A 15,194-nucleotide genomic window follows, 5' to 3' on the forward strand; every position below is an offset into this window, starting at 1 on the left:
CATTTGTCACACAGGTTTCCAATGAATAACTGTGCAAAGAATGCATAGAGGAGTATTAGATCTAAGAACAAGCAATGTGTGGCACACTTGCCAATCATTGGGAAAATTATGATAAAAGTACCTTGTTCCAATTATAAATCTGTTTCTAATTTGGTTTGTGAGTTTGAAGTTTATTAGTTTACTTCAATCTAACTTTGGTAAAATCTATAAGAAAAGATCAAAATGATGGTTATGATGAAAATTTTTCCAGTTTATTCTTAGTTTTATTCAGTATGTCATTCTTAGTTTTATTGGTTGTAGAAATGTGACTCGTATGATCTTGTAGTTTCTCTTCATTGTATGCTGTACAAATTGCTGATTTCTCTTGATGCTGCTTGTATTATTTATCATTATTAACAAAGTACTTCTTTCTGATCTCAACGTACCATTTAAAAAATTCTTTTAGTTTGACCGCCTAACACTTTTCGTATATTGAAATTCACTGAACAGTTGTGGTCCAGAGACAAATGACATTCTTAACAATAGTTAGGCAATTTCTCTTTATACTTCTTTTGTCTTGATAGGGCATATCATATTGATAATTTGGGATGGAAGCCATATTTTCCGGTGTCAATGTAATTAATGTAACTTAAAAGCTTTTCAGTCTTTTGAACACGCTATTTCAAAATATAAGAACATACCTGTAAAAAAAAAAAAAAAAATTTGCATGTATGTAAATATTGTTCAAATTGCATTTGTTAGGCGGTAATGCAAATGTGTAAAATAATGTCCTGTAGGCAATAACTTGATTCCTTGCATAGGTGAGGGAACAGTGGGGGGAGGGGGTGTCCAGGTGAATGTTGTTGGCATTAAATCTGTTTGAGATGGGACTGGGAGTTTTGTGTCTTAATACTGCATTTTTTTAATTTTTTGTAAAATTAGGCAGTACATGTATGTAAATGATTTTGATGGAATAATGTATGGAATTAAATTAACCATAACTTGTAACACCTTGTTTTTAGTGATAAATAATAACCTAATAAAACATCTCAATTCATGATTACTCAAGAGCCTTTGCCAGTTTAGGGTTAAAAGTTCCATGTAGTTTGCACAGGTTAGGTATGGCAAACTTTGATGCGGACATCAGTGGTTATGGTTGCTTTCTCCTATTGAACAATATTGATCTGTCAAGTAGATAGCACTACTCCCTGACCCTGAACCACACTCTCTACAAAAATGGTTAAGACTCTACACCATTAGGTACTTTTTTTGTTTGCAGTGCCAAGTTCTAATACAGGGTGCGGCAGAAATACCTGACGAATTTCAGACGTAAATAACTCGGCAACGCAACAAGCCATTCACAATTTTGTTGCGCAGTTTAAAAGATCAGGGTTTGCCATTTATTTCGCATACAGTAGATTGGAGCGAACTAAAGGTCGTATTGGCCACAGCTTTCAAACAGGTGTAATTGTTATGGTGCGCACGGCCTTGGCCTTGGAGAACACGTGCATCACCTTGTCCGGGCTAGTCAGTCAGCCAGTCGCTAGCATGGCGTGGAGTGGTGAACACCGAGGTTTTGTGTTTGAGACTTATTTCAAAAATGCCGACTGTTACCACAACACAGTGTTTGTTTCGCAGACACTTTGGCTTAGATCAACATGAGAAAGTTCAAAGCAGGAACACCATTCTGTTATGGGTGAACAATTTGAGAAAAAGTGGTTCGAGCGTGTAAACCACGGTATGCACTAGCCTTGCATCTTGGTAGGTGTGCTAAGGACCAACTGATGAGCCCAACTTAGCACATGGGGGCAAAACGCAGGCAACCAAGAATGAGTTAGCTGGAAAATTTATAATGTCCAGTAACAGACCATTATATTGGTATCGTGAAAACGAAGCCGCCTGGTAGGCCTCGTAGCGTCCGAACGCTTAGAGACCCTCTGTACAGTGAGATACGCCGTTACGCGATCTCCTCAACATTCGGTGCGTAGGCATTCACGTGCTCTGGGACTCTTGGATCGCACCGGAAGGAGGATTTTACAAAATGGTGGGTGTTCAGAAACTCGGTGAACATGATTGGACCAACCGCAGTGTGTGTTGTCAGACGACACCACTGTCCTGGCAAATGATGGAGCGCACTTTCATTTGTCAGGCTACGTTAATAAACAAAAATGTCTTTACTGGTCCACAACCAATCCTCAACAGATCCATGAGCGACCTCTCCACAGCGAGCATGTTACTGTTTGGTGCGCTATCGCTGGTTTTGGAATTTTAGGCCCTTACATTTTTGAGGAGGAGGACAGAACTGTAACAGTAACATTGGATCGTTATGTACAGCTGTTACGCAACTCCCTGCAGCCACATTCACAGACTTGGGGAATCCTGCTGTGTGGTTCCAACAAGATGGTGTCACTGCACACACATACAGTCAGGGCGTCGATGGGTCTCCTCAGAGATGTGTTACCAGGACGTCTCATTTCCTTACGGGGTGACGTTCCATGGCCAGGCTGTTCCCTGACCTCGCTCTGTGGGATTTCTTTCTCTGGGGATATTTGAAGGATCGCATCTTCCAACGTAAGCCGTGAACACTACATGACCTGAAAGCTGCCATCCATGAAGAAATCGATGCAATGCCACAAGACATGCTCAAGCAAGTCCTGCGGAACTTCAGGGAGAGGCTTCAGAGATGCATCAAATAGGTCGGTTGGCATTTGGATGACATTATTTTCTAAACCTAGTGTGTGTGTAATGCAAATGGCAAACACTACTCTTTCCAACCGTGTAACAAATCTTTAAATGGCTTGTTGCGTTGCAGAGTTATTTACGTTTGAAATTTGTCAGGTATTTCTGCTGCATCCTGTACAATTGAAATTGAGAACCTCACAATACACGTTTGCTTGTACTCGATAAACAACTGTTGGATGGTGACAGTAAACTGCAACTCTTCTCTCTGTTACACTGGTAAATATAATTATGGTCTTTAGCCTATACCACCTAAATACACATGCATAATATCAAAGTATTTCTTCCTTACAAACAGTAAGTCTTCCACCTGTGGGAGAAAAAAGAAAATTTCAGCTGTTGTAGAAGCAATAATTCATTTATATAGTTTGTGCAGATAGTTGTCTCCTAGTCCATCTGCTTGGCTGAATGTTCGGCATACTGGCCTTTGGTCCAAGGGGTCCCAGGTCCATTTCCCGGCAGGATAGGGGGACTTAACCTTTCATTGGTCAATTCCGTTGGCGGAAGGGCTGGGTGCATGTGTGGTCTTCAGTATAAGAACTTGTGACAGGTGGGGCTCCATCTTCACAGACACGTAGGTTACCTATAAGTCATCAGCTCGAACAGCTTGCACCAGGCCTCCCTAGAGGCCACATGCCAGAAAAAGAAAAACACTGCCCTTTCATTGTACTTTATATTGTAGTGCAGAAATACCTATTCTGTATTTTATATTTCTACTACCTGAAAGGAGCATGGTACATTCCATGTTGGCAAAAGAAACAAAAAAATCATTCTGTAAGCAGTTTGAGTTTTGAATTGGTTCAGATTTAAGATTTTATTAAAAAAATATTTTCTTGATGTGAAATGACATTTTGAAACTTAAATTTACAACAAATTTGTTACATATCCAAAACTGTCATGAAAGCAAGGTTTTTTTTTTTTTGGACAAGATATAATTAAGATAGATTTAATGAAAATGAACAAAAAAATAACTTAAATACTAGAGAATTGTTGAAAGTAAATTAGGAAAATATAAAACCCACTTTTGATATGTGAAAAAGTTTGAAACTCTTGGTTAGCTGATGTTAATTTTCACAAATTTGAAAGTTGAAGTTCAGTAATCTAAAAAATAGGTAGTTAGATTGGGTGATTCTAGACTAGTTTCTAAGAATTTAAATATGAAGTCTACTTCACCACCAAGCAAGTTAGGTGCATGGTACGGGTTGTGTAGCTGTGAGCTTACATTCAGGAGATGGTGGGTTTGAATCCCACCATAGACAGTCATTTAAGTGGTTTTCTGTTCTTTCCCATTTTCACACACTTAATGCTGTACCTTAAGACTAAGGTGGTTTTCTTCCCTTTCTTACCCCATTGTTGACGAAAACCTAACTGTCTTAGTGTGACATGAAACTAGGCAAAAAGTAATATACTTCACCTTTCTCCATGGAGTTAAAACATATATTTCTTTGCGAGTACAGTTTGCACAGTTTTTACCATTGATGCTACGGTGAAAACAGACATATTTACAACTAATTTATTAATGTTCGATTCTTCAGTCCATCTGAAACTAATTCAGGAATTAGTTTTCGGTTTACTATATACTTATAGATTAACCAATCGAAACTGAAGTCTTCCACTCTGACAGAATACTTATTACTATTTGGGTATTATAGTCTAGTATTCGAGGTCATGAAAGCATGAAATGATGATGATGAGTTACGGCATGGCAAGCAATGGAATTTAAAACAAAAGCGGAGGTAAGAGTAAAATGGGAAGGGTTAAGGCAATGGAATTAGGGCTTGAAAATAGTTATGGGTGGTGGAGAGGGATAGTTTCCACCCTGCTGCATCTGGGAAAGGCAGAATTATCAGGATGATATTGACAAGAACAATAATTTGCAGAGATAGTGTAAGCCTCATCTTACCTTATTGACAACCATAATTAGAAATGTTTTGATATACGTGGGGCTATTCTTTTCCATGAATTTTGGAGACAGTTGAGTTTCGTGAAGTATTGAAGTTTCCTTCTTCCTAATCTTCCTGTCTACATACACTTCTACTCACCAGTTCTGGCATTGCAGAAACTGTCGGTGAAGATTCTCCTTTGTGACTCTACATGTTGTCCCTAGCTTGTAAATGCAATTATAAGAATGATCTCTTTCGAAGAGCCTTCTCCTGTTTTACCTGCCATTGCCAGTTGACCATTGGTTCCTTGATTTATAGGGCAGCTCTTTTCAGTGTTTTGTGTGGTTATATTTATATATTTTAATTATTAACCTCTTCTGAATTTTTATGAGCATCCAATGACTTCAAAACTTTTGTACCAAATCTGCATAAGGGTTTAAGAACAGTGCTTGTTTCTAATTAAGAATGCTCTGGCAATGACCTGGTAGGTTTCTTTTTCAATGTTGCGTTTGTATTCAATTCATTTTTTTAATCTATTACAGTTACTGGACTGGTGGGCCTTGTGCCTGACAATGTAGCTGAGAGTGGTGAAGAAAGTGAAGACGAATGGAATTACTACAGGGTAGAGCCTAGTGAAAATAAAACTGAGACTGAATCAAAACAGCAAACTAACTTGCCTGTAAGTATTTGTGGCCCACTTATGGTAGAATTCCAACATTTCATTAAGATGTATGTGCATCATCATTGTAAGTTAACTGTTGCATGAGGAGCCTGAATATTTCGGAGGCATGTTTAGTAACTTGTCCCATTTAGATGTGATTCATTCCATAGAAAATGCAATTGTATTTAAATGGTTTGTTGTGGGAAATGTCGTGCAACCTTCAAGTATAAGGAATACCATATTCTTTCGGCATTTTCTTGAAACTGAATATGGAGTTGTTTTTCTAGGCATGCAGGCAGACAGCACAGAATTTCGAAGAGAGTGGGCTGTTGAAACCTGGAATAGTTTTTTTATATTCATTGGGACGTTAGCTGCTATTGCTTGTGTTCGAAATGGTTATATTTAAAAGTTTCTACCTTAATTCCAGTGTTCGGTGAGAAAGTCCTTTTTTCTGACAAATTGTTGGAAAAGTGAATAGAAGCATAAATCCAATCTTAATTTAGGAGTTAACAAGCAAGTGTATATTTCGAATCATTAGCCCTAAGTATATCTCATTGTTGATGATGTAGATTTAAAAATAGTTTTAGGGCAGTAAGTTGTGTAAGAAATGAGACAGGAATGGTAATTTCTTCCCCCCCCCCCCCTGTCTATGCAGTATTAGCTAATGATTGTATATAGTAATCTGTATGAAGTGGATGCTCAAGGCTGTGCATTGCATGAGCATGGGGTGTCAGAGCTATAAGAAAAGCTAAAATATAGAATACATTTACTGTTCCGAAGGTAATCCCTAAAATAGGGGTCTCCTATTTTTTTATAAATACATAGACCTGTTCATTTCTACAATGGTTTACATCATTTTACAGCTTGAAAATTTTGCTATTTTTCTACATAATCACCATTTTGGTCGATACAATTTGTAGACGCTGTGAAAAATTTTGTATGCCCATGTCATACCAGCTCGCCGCCATGCTGTTCAGGAAGTTGCGAATGGCGCTTCCAGAAACCTCAGGAACCAAAGTGCAGAGATCATCCAGGGTGATCCGCCGATTCTTCACTCATATTTTGCTCAACCTTCACAACTGTCTTGATGGAAACTGATGGTCTCTCGCTCCTTTGTTAGTTCGTCTTGAATTTGTCCGACCGGCTGCAAACTCTCTACACCACTTACAAACTTTTTTGACATCCATGCACGACTCACTATAGACTTCCGTCAATTGGTGATGGATTTTAATCGATTCAGTACCTTTTGCGTTCAAAACCGAGTAAATGCGCGCACTTCGCACTTGGCAGTAACATCCAATGAGAGCTCCATTCTCAACGGCTGCCAAGCCAAAACCGAGTGCCTCAGTGCGGTGCGTGCATGTGGCACGGGAAACACTCTTAACAATATTGTTACCAACAGCCACACGAACAGAGTTCTGTATTTATAAAAATATAGGAGACCTTATTTTTGGGATTACTTCGTATTGGTATTCGTACACCTATGCTGACGAACGGTGTGTAGCATTGAGTCGGCTGCTATATGATACTTGTTGGGGCTAGAGTAATAAGATTGATGGTAGTGCAAGACAGTGCATTCCTTTATTTTTATACATCTAAGATTTGAACAAAATGTGTATACAGCCTTTAGTATTAACCCTTTTTTTTGCTAGGGGCTTTACGTCGCACCGACACAGATAGGTCTTATGGCGACGATGGGATAGGAAAGGCCTAGGAGTTGGAAGGAAGCGGCCGTGGCCTTAATTAAGGTACAGCCCCAGCATTTGCCTGGTGTGAAAATGGGAAACCACGGAAAACCATCTTCAGGGCTGCCGATAGTGGGATTCGAACCTACTATCTCCCGGATGCGAGCTCACAGCCGCGCGCCTCTACGCGCATGGCCAACTCGCCCGGTAGTATTAACCCTTACCCCTCGAATTAAAGTTCTCTGTGTTGCCTCTACTACTCGTATTTTAAATGTACATTTTTATCTTATTTGACCTGTAATATTCTTTCACGATTTTGGAGATAGCACTTGCTTTTAAATGATGTAGTTAGGCTATACATGTTTACAGAAAGCTATACTGGAGCAAATAAAAGCAATATGTGGAATTTAAGACTAATTATTTTGCATTTTATTATTATTATTATTATTATTATTATTATTTATTGCCGTTATCGCATACCGATTGGTTTCGTTAATAATTTAGTATACAAATTATCGCTAAAAAGCTATTGAAAACCTCTATTCAGTCTCCGGTTTCATACCTCGCGCTAGTTTGTAGGCTGAAACCACTGTAAACGGCAGATTTCTTGAAATCTGGATCTCTTGATTTATAACTGTGCCAGCCGTGAGCATCAGGTACATGTTGGGTTATGGTACACAAACCGACCATCGTCAGTTCACTTTCAGGCATCGTGAAATGCTATTAGATATATTTATTAGGAGCAGAGGTGCGAAAATACTGTGGTTTTGTGTGTTGCCTGACATATACAACATATATATGACTAGAAGAGCACATGGCGACCATGTTTGTTTACTATCGCTCGAGCTTTCGTGTGCGTGAGTGGCCACTGCCATCTAAATAATAGATTTTTTGACTGACTGTCAAATAGTATCTGGATTTTACAAAGTTCCACGCGGAACCAAAAGATGGCAGTACAGTATATCATCGTGTATTTTGTCGGCTAAGAGACGGCAGACGAGCGGTGGGCGATAAAATGCCATGTCGGGTCTCCCCCGACATGCGACCGGAACGGGAATATCGTAATGTCGGATCTCACCCGACAGACGAGTGGTAAAGGTTAAAGACCTAATTCCAAGAAACACAAAAGGCTATTGTGTCATAAGTATTCGTACAGATATGAATAAATTCTGTAAACAAGATTGTAAGCCCAGTTCCCATAAAACGAAAACTCGTCCGAAAAGCAGTTGTTTAGTCCGAGGTCTGCTGCAGCTGTGTTTGTATGTGTGATTGTAAAGTGGTGTCTGTATGATTTGTAAAGGAAAATAAATCTATCAAGCGGAGTGCAAGCTTGTTCTTAGACTCCACAATCAGCATAAATCTTTATGGGGCATCTCAGCTCTTGTTGGGAGACCCCAATCAACAGTACACTCTGTAATAGATTGATATTGTGCTATTAACTCTGTGCAAAACATGCCAAGTAGTGGATGTCCAGAAAAACTGACTCCGTAAAGTGGTGGGCCGATTAAGAAAGATCCAAAATTAAGTGCGCGAAATACAGTGGCAGAGCTATCAGATCAAGGTATTGCAGCATCTGAAAGCACAGTACACCATGCTTTTAAAAATGAAGAGTACAATGATAGTTGTTTGCAAGAAATTTTATGATTCTAAAGTAAATCAGAAGAAACGCCTTGCTTTCACAAAACAAGACATAGATGCACCACCCGTGTTTTGGAATAAAGTTTTTCTCATTTCGGTCAGTTGGACTACAAATGGTATGGCAGAAAAAGAATACGTAGTTTGCGCCCAAAAAGCTGTGTCCCACTGTGAAACACGGGAGGTGGAAATGTGCTGGTTTGATGTGAGAGTGCTGCTGGAATAAGGGAGCTTCATATTATAGACTGTAGGTCTATAATGGATCACAAAATTTATATTGACATTCTGAAAACATCTGGCTGCCAGTGCCTAACAACTGAACCCCCCCAAAACTACTTTATGTTCCAACAAAACAATGATTCGAAGTATACCGTCCATAATACAGAACTGTGGCTGTTGTATAATGTTCCAAAACAGCTTCATGCCCCTCCTCAATGCCTGGATGTTAATCCAGTTGAGCAGTTATGAAGTATTTTGGAGACAAGGATACGGAAAAGGCAAATTATGAGCAGGGCTACCATAGTAACGGCTTTGCAGAAAGAACGGGCCTCTATTTGCAATGAAATAACGGGAAAACTCGTCGAAGCAATGTCACGGCGTCTTCAAGCTGTTATTGAAGTGAAGGGAAACCCAACCTGTATTGAAAACCTGGAGAGAGACTGCATTCAGTTTGTTCACATAGTATGTGTACAAATACTATTGACATGATAGCTTTGTGTTTCTCAACATTTTTTCTTTAATACTAGAGATTGTGTACAAGTTTTGTTCAAATCTCAGATGTATACAAATAAAGGAATATGTTTTGTAATACCATCAGTCCTATTACTCTAGCTCCAACAAGGATCTTATAGCAGCCAACTCAATGCTACACTATCATTTATCAGCACAGCTGTACAGATACTTATAGTCATCTGTATATTACTATATAACAGTGTGCAAATTTTAATAACATGCACAGTGCCTCAAATAAGGAATGAGCACATGGTATTGGTGAAGTTCCTCACTTGGACACTTTCCTCAGAAACATTTGAACCTATAGATGTGTTTGTTCTGGGAGTCCTTAGAGTTTGTGCTAGAGATGAACAGTAAGCGATCTCTGGCTTGGCTAGGCTGTGTGTGTGTGTGTGTGTGTGTGTGTGTGTGTGTGTGTGTGTGTGTGTGTGTGTGTGTGTGTGTGTGTGTGTGTGTCAGCTAAGCTACGTTTGCATCGTGTGACAGCACTACAGAACGAGGGTGGGCTTATTACGTCATGATGGCCATGTCAAGGCAGCTCGGCTAGCAAAACTTGGATTCCTCTGCAGGCTGGGTTTGCTAGGACTGGCGTACTGGCCAGGCTAATTGAGCGGCAGATTACTGGTGTGCTGTGTTCAGTAACAGTGCACCTTTCCCTTCTGAGTTAGGGCCGGTTCTACCATCTGCTGGTAAAGTGGCTGGCAGCTGCCCGGGAGGTAAACTACCTGGAGGTGTAAATCGGCTGGTACTTCGGCTTGCATCCAACCACCTCCGCGCAAGCGCCAGGTAGCTACCCGGAGCTAGACACCGATATACGAAGTTGGCTAGACTGATTTTCAGCGATTTCTCGCTTTCGAGTGTGGTGCTATCTATAGTCTGATGCATGAAACCCATTTTGATTATCTTATTTCCCTGTGCTTGCGTCTGCTGATTATCACCAAAAAGCCGAATAAAGGGAGTCTTAAGAGTTATGGACAACGATTCATGTCAAGCTTTCGTGATTTTAATCTATGATCTTCAGTATCAATACCTAATTGGGATTAAAATCTCGAGATTACATTTTCTTACGCCAGTTATAACCTGTCATGCAAGGCAGCGTTTTTGAAAGGTATTCTCGTAGTAGACTGGTCAAGTCGCTCGCTCCGTAATAGAAGGTACGCAGGTTTTCATCGTATTTCTAATTTGCATTTTAAAGTGTATTTTCGTTCCCTGCCGTTGTTCTTAACTCTCTTTTACGCGCTTCCATATACGTATATACACACATCTTCTTTACGGACTTATTGCCTTTGAGCATTCTATCTGCAGGCTTCTGTGAATTGATTAAGTATCTCCGCGATGCTCTATTTGCAACTAGTTCTGTGACCTCGTTTAGTTCCAGATGCTTCCATTTATTGATAAAGCATTTCATTTTAATTTTTAACTTTATGAAGATAAAGTTGGAAGGTACCGTAAATGTAAAGAACTAATCGGGGATAAATATCCATTCATAGGAAGAGGAATTCGGGAATGGAATAGTTTCCAATTTCTTTAAAATAATTTACAAGCCTATGTAAACAACTAATAGGGAATCTGCTACCTGGGCGACAGTCCTATGTGCTATTAATCATAACATCACTTGCTATAGGTAGCATACATATAAAGCAATTTTCCTAGTAGACATAATATTGTGATAAGAACGTATGAAAAGAGGCATACAGATTAACACAACGCTAATAGTGGAAATGCCGGGCTGAGTGGCTCAGACGGTTAAGGCGCTGGCCTTCTAACCCCAACTTGGCAGGTTCGATCCTGGCTCAGTCCGGTGGTATTTGAAGGTGCTCAAATACGACAGCCCCGTGTCTGTAGATTTACTGGCACGTAAAAGAACTCCTGCGGGACTAAATTCCGGCACCTCGGCGTCTCCGAAGACCTTAAGAAGTAGTTAGTGGGACGTAAAGCAAATAACATTATTATTATTAATAGTGGAAATAAAAAAGATTCGTCATAATAAAGACTCGAACCTGCACACTTCGTATTACGAAGCGAACGTGTTAACCATTATGCTACGAATACGCTTGGGTCGGGTAGGATACATACAGTAATATATATCTCGTGTCCGAAAACTGAAAAAGTAGAAAATTAAAGCCCATTTGAAATGATTTCCAAATAGATTTTGATTTTACATCCTCTTAGAGTTTCTTTACGAAAGCTTGACGTATAAAATGTGTTCCCTGCGCTACCGATGCGAGAGGCTGGTGTGACCGTTGCAACTAAAGGGAAGCATTAATGTTCAAAATCCTGCAATACAATATCGATCACTGTTACAGTATACTGCTTTTTTCAGTATACTAAGCTAATTTGAGTTGCATATCACCAGAAATACAGCTAATAATGTTCAGCTCTCAGAACTTGCCCGGCAGGTAAAGTCTTATCGGGCCCTCGAAGTGGCCGAGAAATTACGCGCCGGGTAACGATGATTTATGCTGCCGATAGCGCTACCCGGGAGTGGTCGGACGGAAACATCCTTTTACGCGGAGGGCAAATTACGCGCTACTTTACCAGTAGGTGGTAGAACCGGCCCTTAAACAAAAGAAATATCCAGTATTGTTTTGTAAATAATGTACTTGTAATAATCAAGATGGACCACGGCTGTAAGCTGAGGATATTGTTCTAGCTCCTTATTTGTGTCCAGATTCGATTCGCGTTACTAGATGATGGAACCAAAGGAGCACTTTTTGTATTGTCTGAGTGCCATGTCCTAAATCATCAGAGGCTTCTTCGAAAGGTTCTAGGAAGTAAATCAAGTCACTTATGAATTCTCTATTGATTGCTTCCAGTTTCTCAAGTTTCCTAATTTCTCCTTTTTGCCTGCAGATGGAGTCGATTGGACCTCAAATCATTTCACCGTACTGGTTATGTACAGATTTTAGCATGATCAGCTTAGTATTCCATCTTGTTTCCACATCCTATTACAGAGTACTCTTGACACGATTAACTAAACTTGCCCGTTTGAAATAGACCACAGCTTTCTGCATTTCTTTAATTATGTATTGTACTCCTGCACCTGAGAATTAAGAAAATAATTTTGGATCGTTTGCCACAAAACTATATTTAAACAATGCCCTACACAAGCGTTCATGAACCTTTAAGTTCTTCCTAATATTTGCACCTTGATCTCTTACAAACGTAACCCTTTGTAAATCTGGCAGCTGAGCTCCTAACGCAGCTCATTGAGTGGTAAATTCTTTCTTGCTGTTTACACCAGACATCAGAGTATTGGAGAAGAGGCAGGTTAAACGAACTGTGTTTATCTTTTATTGCCCACTTTTTAATGTAGTGAACTGTAAGGGGAAATAAAATTATTATTCTTGTAATCGTCAGTCCACATGTCTGTAGTTGCAGCATAAGAATAACACTGCATTGCATCACAAACATCCGGTATTACAGAGTGACGAATATCATCGGCCACTACATGAGTTCGCTAGAAAACAGTCCTCCAGTGCGTAGCACCTCGGATGCATTTACTTTACTGAGGTCATTTCCTACATTAATTCTTGTGCTACCATTTTAATGTTAAAAATTAAATAACTGGAAAGGAGGTTCAACCTATTCAATACTCAAAAGAAAGAAACGTAGCAATCACATTTCTATTTAAATGGGACCGGTTTCGACCTTAGTCTAGGTCATCATCAGCCATAAAAAACATGTAAAATGTTTATGATTGTTGGATGTCAGTTTCACACTCTGTTAGGCACAAAGACACGACACCACATTCTGTCCTGCACAAAGTCACAACACTAACAATCAACATGCGAAGATCAAAAAGGCTTGAATTCGCAGACGAACAGATCTGTAGTAGAAAGCCGCCAGCTCCCGGTGACCAGCGCGGCACACTCAAGGTCACGCGCTGCGGCCAAACACCAAAGTAAAGTGGAGAACGTTTCGAAGGTCCAGAACCTGTCACGGCTGCGGGAAGCCAAGTACGTATATAAAAATATACGACGCCAATTAGTACAACCGAATGAGCACCCGTACTCCAGTTAAGTTCTTGGTAAACAGTTGACTTGAAAAAACAATTGTAGAGAGAAGAAAAAAATGTAGTAAAAAGCGCAATATCGGAAAACAAATGAAAACTTATATGCACAGTGCGCTATTTTTTAAAAAGAAAAAATTTTTAGGTCATGATTGAAGTAGTCGAAGTTGGCGCAAGACAAAAATTTTTGAAAGAGGAGAATAAATTAAACGAGGAAGAGTGATAGTGAAATAAGAGAAAGAATAAAAGAAATTGAAGTTAGATGGTAATGAGGAAAGATAAGATAGGGAAATGAAGGAGGGGTAGTTTAAGGTGGGTTAGGAGGGTGGGTTATTGGAGTTAGAAAATGTGGGTGGGAACTATGTAAGACATGGAAAATAGAATTGGGGTTTTGGAATTTGGAATTTTTGAGAAGAAGAATTAGGAAGTCAAAAAGGATATTGGGTTTTTCAGAAATGTCGTTTAAATTGAAATTAGGGTTGAAGTACTGGTCAAGGTGGATAAAGCAATTTTCAGTAATGTTTAAGAGGGGGCCTTTGTTAATGATTTTAAGTATGTTTATGTCATTGTCAATACTGGTGAAACTATGTTTGGAGTCTTGTATGTGCTGTCCGATGGCAGAGAATCTGTTGTATTTAATGGCGTTGACATGTTCAGAGTACCTGATATTGAAGTTGCGGCCAGTTTGTCCGACGTAGGAGGAACTGCAGTTGTTGCATTTACATCTGTATACACCCGATTTAGAAAAAGCAGTAGACTTATTTAGAGATTTAGAGTTGTGTAAGATATCAAGACTTCTATTGTTAGTTCTAAAAGAAATTTTCATATTATGTTTTTTAAAGATATTAGTTATTTTATAAGCATCCTGAGTAAAAGTGAAGGTGGAAAAAGCAGTTGGTTTTATTGTGTCTTTAGATAAAGTGGTTTTTGGACGGTGTTTGAATTTGTTGATGATGCGGTTAATGAAGGAGTTGTTAAAGCCATTAAATTTAGCAATGTTGCGGATGGTGTTTAATTCATTATTTAAATCTTTTTTGGACATAGGGGTGTTGAAGGCACGAAAAATTAAGCTGTTATAAGTAGCACGTTTATGAGCTTGGGGGTGCGAAGAATCTTGTCTTATTGTAGTTGCTGTTTGGGTTGGTTTTCTGAAAATTTTGTAAGATAAAGAAGAAGGATGTCTAGTAATAGTTAGGTCTAGAAAATTAAGAGTTTGGTTGTGTTCTGATTCGAGGGTGAATTTAATGTTAGTCTAAGTTGTTGAGATGAAGAAGTGTAGAGGCTGCGTTGGTTGATTCCTCATTTAATATTACCAATGTGTCGTCGACATATCTCGCCCAAAAGAGGATGTTGGAGAAATTATTATTATTATTAATTCTTGTGTTCTCTAAGAAGTCGAGGTAAATTTCAGCAAGAATGCCAGAAGCAGGTGAGCCCATAGCCAAGCCATCTTGTTGATAAATGGTGTTGTCAAAGGTAAAATAATTATTGTTGAGAACTAATTTTAAAATAGACATGAAGTCTTGAATTTCAAGTTTACTTAGGTTACTGAATTTGTTTAGGTTGTTGTTTATAATGGGGAATAATTTTGGAATTGGAATACTAGGGTACATGTTGACAATGTCAAAAGAATGGAGAGAAAAATTAGGTTGGATTTCAAAATTTTTTAATTTGTTGATTAGATCAGAAGTGTTTTTGATAGATTTGTTGGATAAAAATCGATAATTTTTTAGTAAAAATGTTTGGATGAATTTAGAAGTGTTGTATAGGGGACTGGGTCTGTAATTGATAATTGGACGGATAGGAATGTTAGTTTTGTGAATTTTAGGGCGTAGATATAGGGCACACATTTTAACGTAAGCCTGTTA

The 15,194-nt window shown here is 39.0% G+C and overlaps 1 protein-coding gene across 3 annotated transcripts in view; it reads left to right on the forward strand.

The window, feature by feature from the left end:
• LOC136864491 (microtubule-associated protein 4) overlaps positions 1–15,194 on the forward strand; it is a 159,789-nt gene that overhangs the window by 121,161 nt on the left and 23,434 nt on the right. For all 3 annotated transcript variants that reach the window (XM_067141528.2, XM_067141530.2, XM_067141529.2), the window contains one exon: positions 5,144–5,280. In XM_067141528.2, coding sequence (XP_066997629.2) covers positions 5,144–5,280 — 137 coding nt within the window. The remainder of the gene's footprint in view (positions 1–5,143; positions 5,281–15,194) is intronic.

Source organism: Anabrus simplex, chromosome 2 (genome assembly GCF_040414725.1).
Source record: "Anabrus simplex isolate iqAnaSimp1 chromosome 2, ASM4041472v1, whole genome shotgun sequence".
Classification (NCBI taxonomy): domain Eukaryota; kingdom Metazoa; phylum Arthropoda; class Insecta; order Orthoptera; family Tettigoniidae; genus Anabrus; species Anabrus simplex.